This window comes from Pocillopora damicornis, chromosome 6 (genome assembly GCF_964200805.1).
Source record: "Pocillopora damicornis chromosome 6, jaPocDami1.2, whole genome shotgun sequence".
NCBI lineage: Eukaryota > Metazoa > Cnidaria > Anthozoa > Scleractinia > Pocilloporidae > Pocillopora > Pocillopora damicornis.
In genome coordinates, this window is record NC_142675.1 from 3,027,599 (window position 1) to 3,044,488 (window position 16,890).

Genomic DNA, 16,890 nt, shown 5'->3' on the forward strand with positions numbered 1-16,890 from the left:
CATCTGATAACAAAACTCTTTAAGTTTTCTGCCTCGGAACAAATTACCTCAGAAGGCATTTTAGGCGATCGCAATACTTTTGTCTGACTGAAAATAAACATATGCGGTAGTGAATTCCACAAATTTTCTTTTGTCAGAAAAGCACTGGATTATTTTCGTCCGCTTCTGACCGATTCAATCGCCAATGCTCAGTTTTCATAAGATAATTGAATTTAATCACGGTTCATGTTTGACATCAGATCATAAACAAGCGAAGTGATTCACAGTAGTGGGTTTGTGCCTGAACTCGATAAAATTTTTACACTTGCAAGATTATATCTAAAGCAACGATGCTTAATATGTAACAAAGCCTTACTAACGTCATGTGCGGTTACTACTCCAATGTGCTTTCGTGCTCGAGCGAGTTCGGGACGACTAATTACCGGTGTCTACATTTTAGTGAGTGAGTGACTCATTTGCATATCGGAATCTTCATAAAAACTCTTTTGCACGAGTTAAAAATGAGAAAGGAAAGAGAAAAGAGAGAAAAGATATTGACCATAGCAACAGGTTACCCAGGTGTTCAAACTTTCCCCACCCCCTCCCCTCCTCGGTTGTTTATTTCTGAGAGAGAGGTAGGAGTGGGAAAAGCAAGAAAAAAGGATGAGGGAAAAGTGAATTAAAAAACCCGGCTCTGTACCACAGGTTCACCAGCCTTTAAACAATATAAAACGAAAAGAAAAAGAATTGATGGAAGAGATATAAAGTGCCTTGTTTTTTTTTTGTTTTTTTTGCGTTTTCTGGTTAATAACTGTATTCAAAATTTGAAATTATCGACCTTAGTGAGTTCTCCTTAACCATTTTTTTGCGCATTAAAAGTGCAATTTGGCCAACAAAAAGTGTCCCCATTTAGCGCGCGGCCAAAACGATCATGTTACGTATTTGTGGCATAGAAAACTGCGCAGAAACTTCGTCGGAGAAAGGAGAAATGAAGAGGAGACGACGAACAGATGAAAATGAAAATTAGCGCGCGTACTTCGTGATTCATCTGATTCTTTCGATGCTGCCGTCAAAAGTAAGTTTTTGGTTTGTCAAACAGCAACGAAACCCAAGAGCACTGACCATGCAAGGCGAACCTTTGCCGCACCTAGTACGAAAGAATAATTTGTTAGGGCAACAGAAAAGAATACAGCCTCTCATTTTTGCCATAGAACTTAAAATTTTGCAACGGGAGTTTTTTGTTCTAATCTTGACCTTAACACCGCAAGCGAGAAATCGTCTTTGTCCTTTTTTTAGTCTTGGTCTAAATCTTTGTTTGATGCACACAGTTCTTCTGAACCGTACTTGCAACTGCCATTTCTTCTTTACTACTTGAGTACGATGTATCACAACTCTTTAAGAGCTTGCTGAAGGTAGATAGACATACTTATTGGACATTATTTCAAGAGTTTTTCAAAGCTGACTGATACAAAATTACCAGAGATGTGAGAGATTTGTAAGTGACAACTGAGAGTTTTCACAGTTTTCTACGTTATCGCCGGCTGGCTCGTTACCAGTCTACCGAGCAGTTTGAGTACAAACTAAGAGCACTTTAGGGCCCGAAAAAACCGAGCTTCATTTTTTAAAATTTTTCTTCTATCGGAGTTAGTTTGAATATATAACAAGCTAAATACATACGCAAAAAAAAAGTCCTTGTCATAGGCACCTCTTCCCCATCATGCACCAGGGAGGGGAGGTCAATTTTAGAAAGAGGGGTTCAAAATTCTCCCAACCTCTCTCCCACCGTCATCAAAACCCTCTATGTACCCTTGAGGGAAGTGAAGTTTACAAAAAGAGGTGCACATTCTCCTTCTGACATCCCCCTCCCCCTCTTCCTTCCCCTTCTCCACACACACACACACACACACACACACACACACACGCACACACACACACACACACACGCATGCGCCAAACCCCTGATACACCCTTGAGTGGACGTCAAGTTTACATAAAGGGGTATATATGTTATCATCCCGCGCATGATTCGAGGGGGTCGATTTTGGAGCAGGGGCAAGTTTGTAAAGAACCTGTGGTTCTGCGTCGGTGGGAGATATAACAAGATAATTTGGTTTTATTCACTGAATTGAAAATGTGAATTGGCCACCGTACAGAATTTTTAAAGACATTGGAGCGTTAGCACTCAAGGGCTTACATTCCAAATGTCAGCTTTAGAAACTCTACGGTGGCCAAGTTATATTGTATAATTCAGATGATAAAACCAAATTAAATTAAATTTGCCTTTTCGTCATTGGCGTGTTCAGGCTTGTGGCGATTTGACCGATCGCTTTGATTGGCAGGCTTCGTTTTCTTTGCCTTTCTCTTGTATTCTTCATAGGTACCTCTACTAAAGCATACTTTTATTTAGCCCCCCCCCCTCTCCTTGCGTCCCCAACATGAGATGAAAACGCAAACGAAAGAAGGATATTGTGCAGTCAGAGCGCGGGAGGGTTGAGTGCAAAAGTTGTGTACCCTTGTAATAACAATTAGAATACTTGGTTTCATTTTGTCGGACTTTTATTTTCTGAAAATTTCAAATCACTGTACATGTCATATCAATAAAAAGATACGATTTAAATTAAAGTAACCAATCAAATTGCAGGAAAATGAAAGACAACTTTTGACTCTTTTATAAACGAGCGCAGCACTGGATCAAAAAAATTTTTATACAAACTAAAACATCGTGTATTTGAGCTGTTAAATTTTGCAACTTCAAAATGGAAGTAAAAAAGTGGTGATTGATAGTGGTGTAGTACAATTTTAATCTGAAATCATACTTGTGATTTCAAATCAAACTTACTCTGCGCGCCCGTTAGATTTTGAAATCATGCTTATGATGATTTCAGACCAAATTACACCCCACTCAATTCAGTTAGCTTTGTAAATTCTCAGCTCCAAAATTATAAGAAACGTTTAGCAATCATTCAGGAGATATGATATTTTGAACTTAAGAGTGAAAGGGTTGATTAAGAAAGTAGGCGAAGTAACGCGGATTTAGAGATGTTAAGGCAGTGTCTTCCTTTCCGCAACTTCTTTAAGACATTGCTTCCTGCCGCAGTAATAACCAAAACTAACTGTAGTGAATCTTAAAAGAGTTAAGAGTGGCTAAGTTTCAAGATAAATATCCTAAGATTTTATTTTGGGAACTTTGGGGATGGATTATTCCTTTAAAAATCACGGGCGAAAAGCTTATATTAAAAGAGAACAAATTTTCAAGTGCGAACCTAAGATAAATAAACCTAAGTAAATAAATTATTATTAAATTATTAATTATTATTATTATTAAGTCTTACATGCTGCAATACCATTACCCTAACTTCGATTGCATTTACCCTTCCATGCATGGCCTATCAAACTACAATTTTTTGCCGGGCGATGTCACTAAACTTCTGAAAGAAATGGAAAAGCCCGGAAGATTCGGCCGAATGACCCATGATCTACCCCCTTCATTTAGTCACCAGAAATTCATTGTAAGGGACAATAAAATTTCTATTAGTTTAAGCTATTGAGGGTACGCAGATTGTCAATGAAATTCTGTCTTATTGGTTGATCAGGACCATAGATTAAGGCGAGGTGTCTCGTAGGATGAAGTAAGCATTGTACATTGATCGACCGTACCACTCGCGGTAGAGAGAAAATTGAAATCGTAACCAAGTCTCTTCCGCGGCCGTGTCCAGTCTGCTTGTCAAGAGCATGACCAGAAAGAAGAGGACTTGGAAATGCGGGTAGAAAACGCTCATTTCTAGCGAAATGCACGGGGAGTTTTGGTATTGAGACATGTTCCAGGATGCAGTGATCTTAGATCATAAAGTATGGCCGAGAAAAATGCTGATCGAGAGGAATTTCGGGCGCAAACCACCTCCGCGTGGACAACGGTCGAAATCGGAGTGTGCATCCTTGACTTCGTCATTCGACAGGAGTAAAAGTGAGTTGGTTCTGTTAGCTTTTTCCCAGCCACGCTTCACTTTTCCGTAGGTCATATTGTCATAACACGGTTTGATTATGGCTTGCCAGTCCGAGTGCGCACGATGCTGACGTAGCCACTCACGACGAAAATCGTCGATTTTATTCGCTTCGTCCATTTTCGCAAAAGCAGAAATTGGTGGGTAGTTTATTGAAAGCAAAACCGAAGGAAATCGCAAATAGTCTTCTAACAGAGTTGAAATAAAAATACATGAGACCACAAAGCAAAAAACGAGGGTATTTGCAGCGAAAACAAATGTTTATTAAACCACAAACGTCCCATTAGCGCTGTTAAACTTGATAGTTCACTTGGATAACAAATTCCAGATGAAATTTAATAAAAAAAATTGAGTTCCTGGTAAAACATGAGAATCAGTCATTATTAAGTGCCTGTGAAGGAGGGGGGGGGGGATTTGGAGAGGTCGATGGGATGGATTTAGGGGAGTCACATGGTTTGAAAGGGGAACGGAAGGGGGCCAGTCGTCGCCAACAGAGTATGAAGGGAGGGGGGACTAAGAAATTGACTGCTAATTACCTGCCAATGAGGAGGGATCATAAGGATACTACAGAATCAGGTCATTTTATCGCGATGATAAACCAAAATCCTCTGACTCCCTCCCCTCCCCTAGTGATAAGTAATGACCAATCACTAAACCAAAGTAAATATCTGCGTTTACTGGACACGAGTGATCTCTTTCTTTTGCTGAATTAGCAAAAAGATAAACGAAAACCAAAAACAGGACGAAAACAAGGAAACCAAAAGAAGAGTAAAATTCTTCATGCTATCTGCAATCCCAAACACATTTGTTGGCACATGCAATACCCCCCCGCCCTTCTCAATATTGGTCTACTAGATGGCAACCAGCAACATTTGAAGGTGGGAGAGAGTGAAAGAACTTCATAGACGTTGCTCTGGTGAAGTGTCCCAACTAATTTTGTCTGGGAGCGTAATAATGATATAATGAGACGTTTTTTCGTCTTGCCACGAGCGTGGCACAAAGAAAAAATTCTGAGTTCCCACGAGGAATTGAACCTCTGACCTTCGGATTTCCGCGCTCCAATGCTCTACCACTGAGCTACAAAGACTCCACGGTGAGCGAGATCTAGTGTGAAGTTTCACATGAAAAAACAACTCTCTCTATCACCTTACCGAGCTCAAAATTTATCATCTCTCTTATTATACTTACAAACACGAAGCTATCGACATTGCTGATCCTAACAGTATGTATAACCTCAAAAGGTTACCTAAGTGACTGAGCGGACAATTCGAACGCACATAGTGATCTTTATTACATTTAGATGATAGCGTTAAGACGTAATTTTACTTGATGAGATTAGCGGTTGAGGTTGCGTGTGGTCCAAATCAAAAGAGGATACAACAGAAACTAAACTAAGAAAAATGCGTTGCGAAATGTAACATATTTACCTAACTAAAAATGAAGCGATTGCATAGAAAACTGAATACGAGAACTACACCAATAATACCTACAAAAGGTAAACAACGTAAATGCAAAAGAAATAAAGACTTACTTTGATCTGGCTCGTAACGGTAGCAAATAGCCTGTAGCGATTATCGAGCAGCGACGATTTAGTGGCGATGATTTAGTAGCGATGATTTAGTAGCGATGACTGAGATAAAATCTTTTCACGTCTACTTACATGGGACATTGATCGGAGATAACAAACTTATTGTGTCATAGTCATTAACTAACGAAAGACTTATTGATAATAAATGAACCAGAACAAAAACATAATAAAGTGTGTATTAACTAAGCGTGTCAAAACTAACAGTATGCAGGACGCGTGCCATAAACTAGACTCGCTCACTGTGGAGTCTCTGTGGCTCAGTGGTGAAGCACCGGAGCGCGAAAATCGGAAGGTTTGAGGTTCAATTCCCCGTGGGGGCTCGGAATTTTTACTTTGTTCCACACTCATGGCAAGACGAAATAATAACTATTACCATCCCTCTTATTCTATTTCGAGACATTTCATTGTTCTGATGCACTCAGTCATCCGGATGAATGCCTTTGATTATTTGATATAAGGTGATTGACGTATTATGATCGTCTGTGTTCGCGTGGTCCTCGAAGCATCCCATCATTGCAAAGCAACACAGAATCGACGGTAGGTTGCGAACTAAATGCAACGTCTTTGAAATTCGTAAAGAGCGACTAACTTATTGACATGTAGAATATGAGTTTTGGGGCCAGTAGTAAGGGTACCAGACAGACGATTTAAAAAACTATCTTCACCTTGAGCTATTTGATCGAGAATCGAAACCGAACGGTTTAATTTGATTGATGTGAATTAATATCAATGTTTTCCGGCAGCTGTTGGTCGAATCGATTTCAAGCGTTGTTTGACAGATTGTGTCTATATCAGGAGAGAAGCTTAAAGCTAAAGGTAAGAAGAATGCTTCTAACAAACCATCATAAAATAACTATGTGGGGATATTTACGAATCGCACATAAAGAAACGCACACCGTCAGTAATCCTTGTCACAGCTTCCCATGCAGTTCTCTAAACTCAGCAAGCTTATTGGTATGTGTAAGCGAAATTTTACTGTATGTAAAATCTGAATTTCGAAGGTAAGTTTTTTTTGTCGGACGTATAGCGCAAACGTGCTAGAGTCAAATTTATGTTCGAGAATTGATACTGATGAAAGTGGAAATCGAAAGTGAATTGGTTTCAAATGGAGGAACTTGGGAAATATTCCTCAAGTTGAGTTTTTTAAAAATTAATTTCTCCTCGTTACTGCAATGTTAAAAATGAACGTGATTTTCCTGCACGATTTAACCTGCTAACTCCCATGGGTGACCAAGACAGGATTTCTCCTTACAATATCTACACAATATCAATCAGATAAGTGTTAAGAATTAAGAAAAAGATCAATTTCAGATAGTTAGTCGATTCTATACTAAATTCTATGAACCATTACTATAAAAATTGTATGGTTGACAGTAAGGAGAATTACAAATTTGATCTGGGAGTTAAAGTGTTAGGATACAAGCACCTGTCATGATATTCTAGCTTTCAATCAGTTGGAATTTTCATTGGGAATTTAAGACAACGAATTTGGAATATGGAGTCTGGACTGGAAATTAAATATGGGGGGGGGGGGGGGAGGGCCAAGAAAGTCAGTTTCACAGCTTATTCTTCATGCAGGCTGTGATTATTGCATATAATATTTGTACAGCTAAACAGCATTCAAACTAATCTGAAAAAAGAAATACATTTAAGAACAGTATAATTTACCTACAGTATAATTGCTTGCTGTCTGTACATGTATTTGTACATGAAGCCATTCACCATACTGAACACAATATTTACTTCAATAACCAACATGTCTGTTATTAATACATGATCCATGATATTAACACTGGAGTTCAATCCTCTAACATGTGACCATATAATCAATATTTATGCATTTAAAAGCCAGATGGAAGATTTTCACCAGTTTATTAACCCTTAAACCCCTAAGAGTGATTGGCTTCTAATTTCTCCTTACAGTATCAGCCTTGAATCAAGTGTTAGGGTTGTGAGAATAATAGAAATAATCACAAGTTTAAGAAGCTCCTGATTGTCAAACAAATTCTCCTTGAAATGTAGAGAGATCAGTGTGGAGAATATGAACACTAATGTTAGGGTGTAAAGGCTTAAAGGTTCTATTGTTATAATATTACTCCTGCTGCTGTACAGTGAAAATGTTTTTGTTTCTGTGATGTTATCTGTTAATACATCACAAGCTTTTAAGTATTAATTGCACTTTTTTGTTTATATCACTCATTTGTGTGGCATTCAATAGTACCACTTTTCTTTATGTAATGTTATGTTACTCAGTCTATTGATGTATGTGCAGTTATTTATGTTCTTTTTTGTGGGTGTAAGGAGGTTTGTTTATGAATGAAAGTGATCTTCGCAGTGATGTGCACTACTTAGGCAGTAGTGAAAATAAGGCCTGAAAAAAATTTCAGGCCTGTACGGGATTTGAACCCATGACCTCTGCGATACCGGTGCAGCGCTCTACCAACTGAGCTAACAAGCCAACTGGGAGCTGGTCATGATGGTGGTTCTAAATAAACCCGTCAAGTGATGAATATACGGTTAAGAATATATGAAAGTCATATATTTGAACTGCGGATTTTCACCACTGCCTAAGTAGTGCACATCACTGCGAAGATCACTTTCATTCATGTCTTTATCCGCAGTTCAAATATATGACTTTCATATATTCTTAACCGAGGTTTGTTTATGTTATTAAGATCATCTCTCTTTTCTAAAATATGAAAGGCTCTAATTTCGGTAAAAAAATCACTCTCAATAACTGTCTGTTAGAAGTTTGGGAATCTTAGGGTTAATCATGACCATAACTTAATTTCCTTAAATGTAATTCACTGGTGCATTTAAGATGGTTAGTTTTTCAATAGTTATTTTTATAGAGTTTTAATCTGACAGCGTAACCAGACAGTTGGCTGTATGGTCAAACCTTGATTATCCAGACTTGTGGAGAATCATGGGCTTTATAGTCCAGATAATCCAGAGTTTGGAGAATGGAAGATATGAGTATAAATGTTGGTAGAAAATGGGATGAGAGCAGCAAGTCCAGATAATGGAAAAATCTGGATAATGGAGGTCCAGATAATCAAGGTTTGACTGCATTGATTGGACATGGCCGCTAGCAGTATTTGGACAGTTAAAGCAGCCAATCACCCTAGTTAGTAAGTCCACTCAGTCAAATCCACTATTCACAGAGTTTAGAAAGCACTTTCAGTTTAAAATTTTGCATTTGTTCTTCCAGAAATTGTAATGGTTATTATTAATTGGTGACAATTAGACTTTGTGTTGTCCAATTTGGTCAGTAATCTTGCATACTCAAGTAAATATCCGAATCTGCATGGAGAGTCACTTGGCCAAAAAGTATTAGGTAATACAGAGAAAGATAATAAATTTAAACTTCTTTTGCATTAGATACATCTACTGTTCTGATAATAATTAATTATTCATTGAAGGCTAAGTGTGTGGAATCTGGTGACTAGTAGTTTAGACCGCAATCTTATTAACCTGTGGTGTGCGTGCGGCACATGCGCAGAGACAAAAAAAAAAACGTGCTCGACTGCACGAGAGAACCGCCATGTTAGAACTTGGACTCGTTATGTACTCGTTGTGTTTTACTAAGCGTGGCTGTCCCGTTTTGTTTTGTTACTGTTAGAAGTTTGTGATTAAGTATTCGTCGATTAAAGTCAATTAATTCAGTCTTGTGGTTTACACAAAGTGAGTATTCATGTTGATTAATCCTGAGGCAGAGTCAAAGGGATTTTTCAGCCACAAAATGCCTCTAATCAAATAATCATGGAGAATTGCAAAGATATCAGTCAAGAATAGCCAAGCTTGATAAAGACACTTGAGAACTAGTAAAAGTGAAATGATTATATAGGTTGACAGTGGATGCCTCAACTTTCAGTCAAAAGAGGCAGATAGTGAATACTTCAGTGTTCCTTTTAATCTCTTCTATACTCTCTTGGGTAGTGTATACCTGAGGATAATACCTTTAGTCTTTTCCACATATATCCCCTTAGGTAGTGTATACCTGAGGGTTATTTTTAATCTCTCTTATACACTTTTGATTAGTGTATACCTGAAAGTTACTTTTAATCTTTTCTATATATACCCTCTTGGGTAGTGTATATCTAAGGATTACTTTTAATCTCTTCTAAACTATCTTGGGTAGTGTATACCTGAGGAAAATACCTTTAGTCTTTTCCACATATATCCTCTTAGGTTGTGTATACCTAAGGGCTACTTTTAATCTATTTTAATCTCTTCTATGCCCTCTTGGGTAGTGTATACCTGAAGGTTACTTTTAATCTCTTCTATACCCTCTTGGGTAGTGTATACCTGGGAGTTATTTTTAATCTCTCTTTTATACCCTTTTGGGTAGTGTATACCTTAAGATTACTTTTAATCTTTTCTATGCCCTCTTGGTTAGTGTATATTTAAGGGTTACTTTTAATCTCTGTTATACCCTCTTGGGTAGTGCATACCTGAGGGTGAGTTTTAATCTCTGTTATACCCTCTTGGGTAGTGTATACCTGAATGTTACTTTTGATCTCTTTTATACCTTCTTGGGTAGTGTTTACTTGGGGGTTACTTTTAATCTCTCTTATACCCTCTTGGGTAGTGCATACCTGAATGTTACTTTTAATCTCTCTTTTACCCTCTTGGGTAGTGTATACCTGAATGTTACTTTTAATCTCTTGTTTACCCTCTTGGGTAGTGCATTCCTGAAGGTTACTTTTAATCTCTCTCATACCCTCTCGGGTAGTGTATATCTAAGGGTTACTTTTAATCTGTTCTATACCTTCTTGGGTAGTGTATATCTGGGGGTTATTTTTAATCTCTCTTGTACCCTTTTGGGTAGTTTATACCTGCGGTTTATTTTTAATCTCTCCTATACCCTTTTGGGTAGTGTATACCTGGGGGTTATTTTTAATCTCTCTTGTACCCTTTTGGGTAGTTTATACCTGGGGTTATTTTTAATCTCCCCTATACCCTTTTGGGTAGTGTATACCTGAGGGCTACTTCATGAAGTCATCTGAAACACTTGCACCAAATTATTACAGTGTTTGATAATGTACATGAGAAAATTACAAGCTTCTGATTGGCTGAAAACAAGTGCATTCTCTTGTAACAGGAGTTCAAAGTTGTATCACAAGTTTAAATTACAAATAGTGTGTGCAATCTTTCAAAATTCCATCTGTCTTGACTTTCAGTGATGTTTTTTCATGTCCATTCATTTAATGAACAAGAAATAAGATGATTTCTCTTGCAATTTTTTAAAATAAGCACTGTCATATGAATTTTTCAAATATTTTTTATTCTATCTTCTACCTGTTTGCTGAATAGTCTATGTATGGACATTAGGGAGAAGATACAAGTTAATCACTTTTGGGGATTAAAGGGTTAATCACTTGTATGATTACAAACAGAATTGGACTTTACTTGGTCCTATTATCATTATACATCATGCTCAACCTCGTCCAATAACTAGTCAGTAATAGATGGATTGTACATACACATTGTGATCAAGGAAAGATTTCTTTCCTGACACACTGCTGGTGAAAAGCCTTTTAATCATTTTGAATAAATTATAAAAAGTTTGCTTTTGAGCAACTAAAGGAAGAGTGAAACAGGTCCCTCAACCCTCAACATCTTCTTATTAATCCTCCCTTCATGCCACCATATGTTTTCATGTAAATTTGTAGGGAAAATATGATGTTACATCACCACACAACTTTTTCAGTTAATATGTGTATCAAGTCTTTTGTTCGATAGTTTGCTAATATTGTAAGTATAAGTTACATATAAATCACATCTTGGAGTTAACTCTTCTGAACTCTCAGAAGTGATTAACATGTAACTTCTCCCTACATTATCCAGAAAACAAGTGATGAGAATACTGAAATATATACTGTGTCTTTCCCCACATTTTTTTTAAAGTTTAAGTCATGATAATTAATTTCCTTTTGCTTTGGGCCCTCGCTGCTTGGTTTACAGCTGCAGTTTTGTATTGGTAATAATGTGATTATGAGTGCAATTTGGTGTTAACTAGCACAAAGACAACAAAATTGCATGAGCTGGTAGGGCAAGTGCAATTTGTAGTCTTTGAAAACTTTACAAGTGCTTATTACAAAAAATTACATGGGAAAGTATTGTATCACTTGCTAATAATGTACATGAAAAAACATCTAAAAACATCACAGAAAGTCAAGACAGACAAAATTTGAAAGCATGCAAGCTCAATTTGTAATTTGCACTCATCTGTGTTACATGAGAATGCATTCATTTTCAGCCGATGAGAAGTGGATAATTTTTTTTAATTTGAGTTTTAATAATTAAATTTAGACTAATTTTTTCATGTATAGTTTTGCATGTACCTCAAAACTTTTATTTGTGTTCTGTGTTGTAGCAGAGATAGTGGAATATATATGTCAGATGTAGTCTGTGAATCAAAGATGGATGTTGATGACACTCAAATATAAGAGCTAAAGTGACTTAATTAAGTTTTTGTCTGGTTCATCTTCACTTTGGGTACAACTACGAGGAACAGCTTCCCTTTGCTGGTACTTCACATTACTCTTGCCACTCTGGCTTGATATAAATAGAGATAATTAATTCATTAATAATTTACAAGAAAAAATTAGACATATTTCTCATATAACACAAGTGCAAAGTTTTAACACAAGTGCAAATTAAGAATAGCGCATGGGTGCAGCCAAAATTTCATCCGTTTTGACTTTCTGTGATGGGTTTTTCATGTAAATTATTAGCAAGTAACGACATGATTTCTTGTGCAATTTGGTTTAAATAAGCACTGATAAATTTTTCAAAGACTACAAATAGTACTTGCCCTATGGATGCGTGAAGTTCTATTTTTGAAAAATTAATTCATGTTTATAGTAACACCAAACTGCTTTCAAAATCATGTTGTTATTTATACAAACAGGCCAGTATGGTCAGCTAAGATCCTTAGGTGTGGCAAAATATCACGATTATAGTTAACAACAGGCTAATCAGGTTGTAATGCAGTCACAAAATTGCTAAATATGTTGTATTATGAATGTTAGCCAGTAGCTTTAGCAGGTCATGTCTAAACTGATTTTAATTTTGAAGTGTCTTTGCATCTTGCAGACTTCATTCAGAGAAGAAGCCCAACAAACACTGACCAAAAGAAAGGTTGAGAGATTAAAGGTTAGGTGACCCTTTTTGCTATTGGATGAGCAAAGCATTTAAGAAGGAATAATAAGAAGATGCATTATGCAGTCCATTGCATTAGCGCAGCCTTAGCAGTCTGGGGAGAGCATGAGTAATATCACCCCTGAATCACACATCAAGACCATAAGAGTAGAGGAAAGCGTAGTTCTTGCCTAAGATAAGTTTCCCTTTTATTTCTTCATCAAAGTATTTTTCATGTAATATAGCATCCTGACACATTGTGGATGAAACTCAAAACTTTTTTAACGATTGTGGAAAAATTGAGGTAATCATGGTCATAAAGGAGTTTAAATCAGCAATCACTTACTTCAATGTCATGATCTCTTCCTTCTCACCTGAACTCCCTGTAGTAAGAAGGAAAATGAGGGGGGTGGGGTGGGTGCAAGGAAAGAATAGTGACCCATTCTTAGCTGGAACCAGGCTGAAATTTCCAAATAATATTCCTGAGCATCAATCATGATTCAAGAAATTAAAGTTAAGGGAGCTGGTTGCAATTCAATGCTATATTACCTGAAAGACCTTTGGCCCTCTCATGAAAATGAAAAGCAATTTTTGAACCTTAATTTAAACTTTTAGCCTTTAATTGTGGAAGCAGAGGGTGCAGTGGTGAGAGTGCTTCCCTCCCACCCCTCCCACCACTGTGAACTGGGTTCAAATCTTGGACCTGGCATCACATGTGGATTGAGTTCGTTGTTGGTTCTTGTCCTTGCTCCAAGGGGTTTTCTCTGGGTCTTCCAGTTTTCCTCTCTCAGTGAAATACCCGTATTCTAAATACCAATTCGACCTGGCAAAAGTGGACAGGAAGAGCCACCCCATGGATTGTCCACTGCTAAAATCCAGTTATTTATTTTTTTGTGTACCGCCATCCATGCAGGCTTTGCCATGTTTGGGACCAGTCACTATATATTACCTAGGGAGAGGTAGGAGGATTTTTGTTGTATCACACTGAAATTAACCTTGTGCCCCCCCCCAAATCTTTGTAGTATTTTAATGATCCCCCTCATTGGCAGTCAATGTCTTATAGCCCCCCCCCTTTGTACCTTGTAAGCAATCACTATTTCTCCCCCCCCTCTGTTCCCCTGGAAACCATGCAATCCCCCCTTCATTCTTTCTTTTCCCCCCCCCCCCCATGATAAATAATGATAGGTGCTTTGCTTTTAATTTCCCCCTGAGCAGAAAGAAGTAATTTCACATCGTCAGCCCAAAGAACATGTCTTCAACATCTTGTAAGTGGGAAACTCTCTTTGTTTGTCCAATTTTTTTGGTTGTTGTTGTTTTTGTTTCTCTTTTTGGTTTTGTTTTTGTTTTTGTGTTTTTTTACTGTGTAGTCTTGATGCCATTTTATCCAAATTTGTGTATGTATTTATAGAGAGTCCAGTGAAGAAGATGAAGAAGCCTTCGAAGCCATGGCAGAAATTGATAAGTTTGGGGAAAGTCTTAAACAGAAGGAAATTATAAAACCAGAGTAGAAACTAACTCTGAAAGTTATCCTTATTTCTGGTAAAAGAAAAAAAATCTTGCCACTGTACAGAACTGTAAGAAATGTAAATAAAGTGTCATTTCCATTGCAGAGTGTTGGTTTAAAATTCTACATCAATTGAACAGACAGCTTTAATCAATAACGTCCATCTTCTCTATTGCAAGGAGCTGTTGCTTAAATTAGTTCACAGTCGCTCTAAAAATGGACGTCCACTGAATTTCGGCTTGAAAAATAGGTTTCCTTCAGCGATCTGCCACGATATTAAGCCAGGTCCAAAATTCACTTTTCGTATTCATCGCTCTGTATTTTGTTTTGGAATTAAAATCATTACCCGAATTTCGCATTACCCGAAAATTAAAAAAAACTGCTGAGCTGTTCATTTCACAGACATCTCGCATGCGCGGGAGTTCGAGGAAACCACAAATTTATCGCCATAACCTCTTTTCCTGAGGTTGTAGAAACGAGGATGCGAATACCACTTATAACATATTGTCGTCATGTTAACAAACCTTAGGAATCGTAGTTTAACCAGAGGGGGGAGGGAGGGGAGGGTTTGAATTTAGGGACCGGTCGTAATTTACTTCCGGAGGAGGGGAGGGGAAGAGTTTGGATGATTGGTTGATATTGTCATAAAAAATGTTGTTTATCGGGGTTTTGTAGATAAATGATCGTTTAATCGTTTGTCTCAAGATTTAGAGTCGAGCTATGAATTATATTGATCGTGAGGTTCCTATTTGTGCAGTCGAACCTGTATTAGGCAGCATCGTATTAAGCGGTCACCCTGTATTGAGCGGTCGGTTGTCAAAGACCTGAATTTCATTTTCCTAAATCACTGTAATCTTCACCTCTATAATGCGGTCACCATCGGCCTGTTTGTATTGTTTTTCACCTGTGTTGAGCAGTCAATTGCGGAAATACTTAAATAAAACTAAAAATATTTTTTTCAAATGAAATTAAATCCATCTTCATCTCTCGAAATCAAAGTTAGTAGTATTCTCTAGCGAGTCTTTGTGCATGAAAAGGACTATTATGCTATACAATGGCGTTTTTTATCGTTTTTCACCTGTGTTTTGGAACAGATACTGTCTGCGGACAAATATCCGTGCGTATTTTTGCACCAAACGGGGCCTTGTGTTCATACAGTTATCTGTCATACGTGACAATAGTTTCTTCAGCAAATAAATGTTCTTTATATGTTCTCATATTTGATCTAACCATAGTAGCGGAGCTATAAATGACAGCAAAGGAATTTCCCGATATCAGTTTCCCAAGTTTTTATGTAAACCCCTTCGATGGGGTTCAGTGTCTCTCGCATTCGACAGATCTCCCTCGAATAGATTCTACACGATCAATTACTTGCATCACTTGCGCAAATTGCTCGAGGAATGTAATTCCACAACGCGATCAAAGGTAACAGACTTTTTACTGAGAATTTTCCATCAAGGAATTAAACGTAGCACACCTCAATCGCAAAATGAAGTTGACGTCAGTTCTCAATTAATTCGATGTTTGCTTCATAATTTTACTTAGAAATTTCGGCGCTTAAAGCCCTACACTGAGACCATTGCAAGCAGAGGGTAGCTTATGGACGTTTCAGCTTAAAGTGTAAGTAAAATATGACACGAACTAGGCATCGTGTTTGTCATGAGTTCCATCACTTGCGAGTGGTAGACCTTCCACTCTTAAATTGAAATGTTTCCATCGGCGTCCTTTGTCGAGGTTCTTAAAACATGTATTTTGTTCCTTTTTTGTCTTCAAACGAGTACATATCCTACAGAATTCAAGCAATGCACTCAAGTATAATTCAAAATATCGAACGAGTAGAACGAAAATTATTTCACTGAAATTAAATTCGCGTGAACATACTAACGACTCAACCTCAACCAACAACAAGATGGCGGTTGACAGTTTGATCATACGGTTCTCTGTGCATATTAACTTGTTACGTTTTCATTTAGAAATCCATTCTTTCTTCGAAGATAAACAGTGAACATTGACTAACGAAGAAAAGGTCATTGGGAAGGTAAGTTTAATCTAATGAGTTTATAAATAGGGGAACATTCATGCATGCATGTAGTTAATCACGTAAAATCGGTAAGTCACATAGAAGATAAAATTGAACTCCTCAACAGGCATTGCAGTTATTACTTTTAACTCTTCCGTTCTATCTCCCCGTTTTGGGGCTGACCAATGCACGCCTGACTCTTCCCGAGAATTGACAGAGCCGTACGTACTCTACATTGATTTACATTTATCGCTTACAACCGACAGTAAGGAATATTACCAATGAGATCTAGGCAAGGAAAGGCTTAGGGATTGCAGTGTTTTGGAACTTTGTAGTAACATTTGCATTTTACAACAGCCATTTCATTATTCTGTTGGACTCAGCCATCGGGATGAGTGCCTTTGATTCTTTGGTATGAGTTAATTGACGTATGGCCGTGTGATCGTGTGATCTGACAGACGACACCCTAATTCTCGGGGCATTGCATCATTGCACAGGAATAGTGGATCGCAAGACGGAAATAAAAACCAGCGTCTTTAAAATTCATAAAGAGCAACTCACTTGTTAACATGTACAAAATGAGTTTTGGGACCAGAAGCACGGGTACGAGACAGACGATTTGAAGAACAACCCTCAACTTGAGGTATTTGGT

General features: G+C 37.6%; 1 protein-coding gene and 2 long non-coding RNA genes across 5 annotated transcripts in view; 2 read left to right on the forward strand and 1 right to left on the reverse strand.

The window, feature by feature from the left end:
• The window catches only part of LOC149043458 (uncharacterized), a 44,391-nt gene extending 31,019 nt beyond the window's left edge, over window positions 1-13,372 (reverse strand). Inside the window, exon 1 of the long non-coding RNA XR_016187881.1 lies at window positions 13,264-13,372. This is a non-coding gene — a long non-coding RNA (uncharacterized LOC149043458). The remainder of the gene's footprint in view (window positions 1-13,263) is intronic.
• The window catches only part of LOC113677728 (uncharacterized), a 49,197-nt gene extending 34,874 nt beyond the window's left edge, over window positions 1-14,323 (forward strand). Inside the window, exons 5-7 of one of the 2 annotated variants that reach the window (XM_089210211.1) lie at window positions 12,715-12,729; window positions 13,930-13,979; window positions 14,123-14,323. In XM_089210211.1, coding sequence (XP_089066337.1) covers window positions 12,715-12,729; window positions 13,930-13,979; window positions 14,123-14,222 — 165 coding nt within the window. In that variant the 3' untranslated portion in view covers window positions 14,223-14,323. Of the gene's footprint in view, window positions 1-12,714; window positions 12,730-12,959; window positions 13,019-13,929 lie in introns of both variants that reach the window. The other variant, XM_089210213.1, reaches the window with a different exon arrangement.
• Window positions 14,324-16,719: 2,396 nt separating this feature from the next.
• LOC149043459 (uncharacterized) overlaps window positions 16,720-16,890 on the forward strand; it is a 47,011-nt gene continuing 46,840 nt past the window's right edge. For both annotated transcript variants that reach the window (XR_016187875.1, XR_016187877.1), the window contains exon 1: window positions 16,720-16,881. This is a non-coding gene — a long non-coding RNA (uncharacterized LOC149043459). The remainder of the gene's footprint in view (window positions 16,882-16,890) is intronic.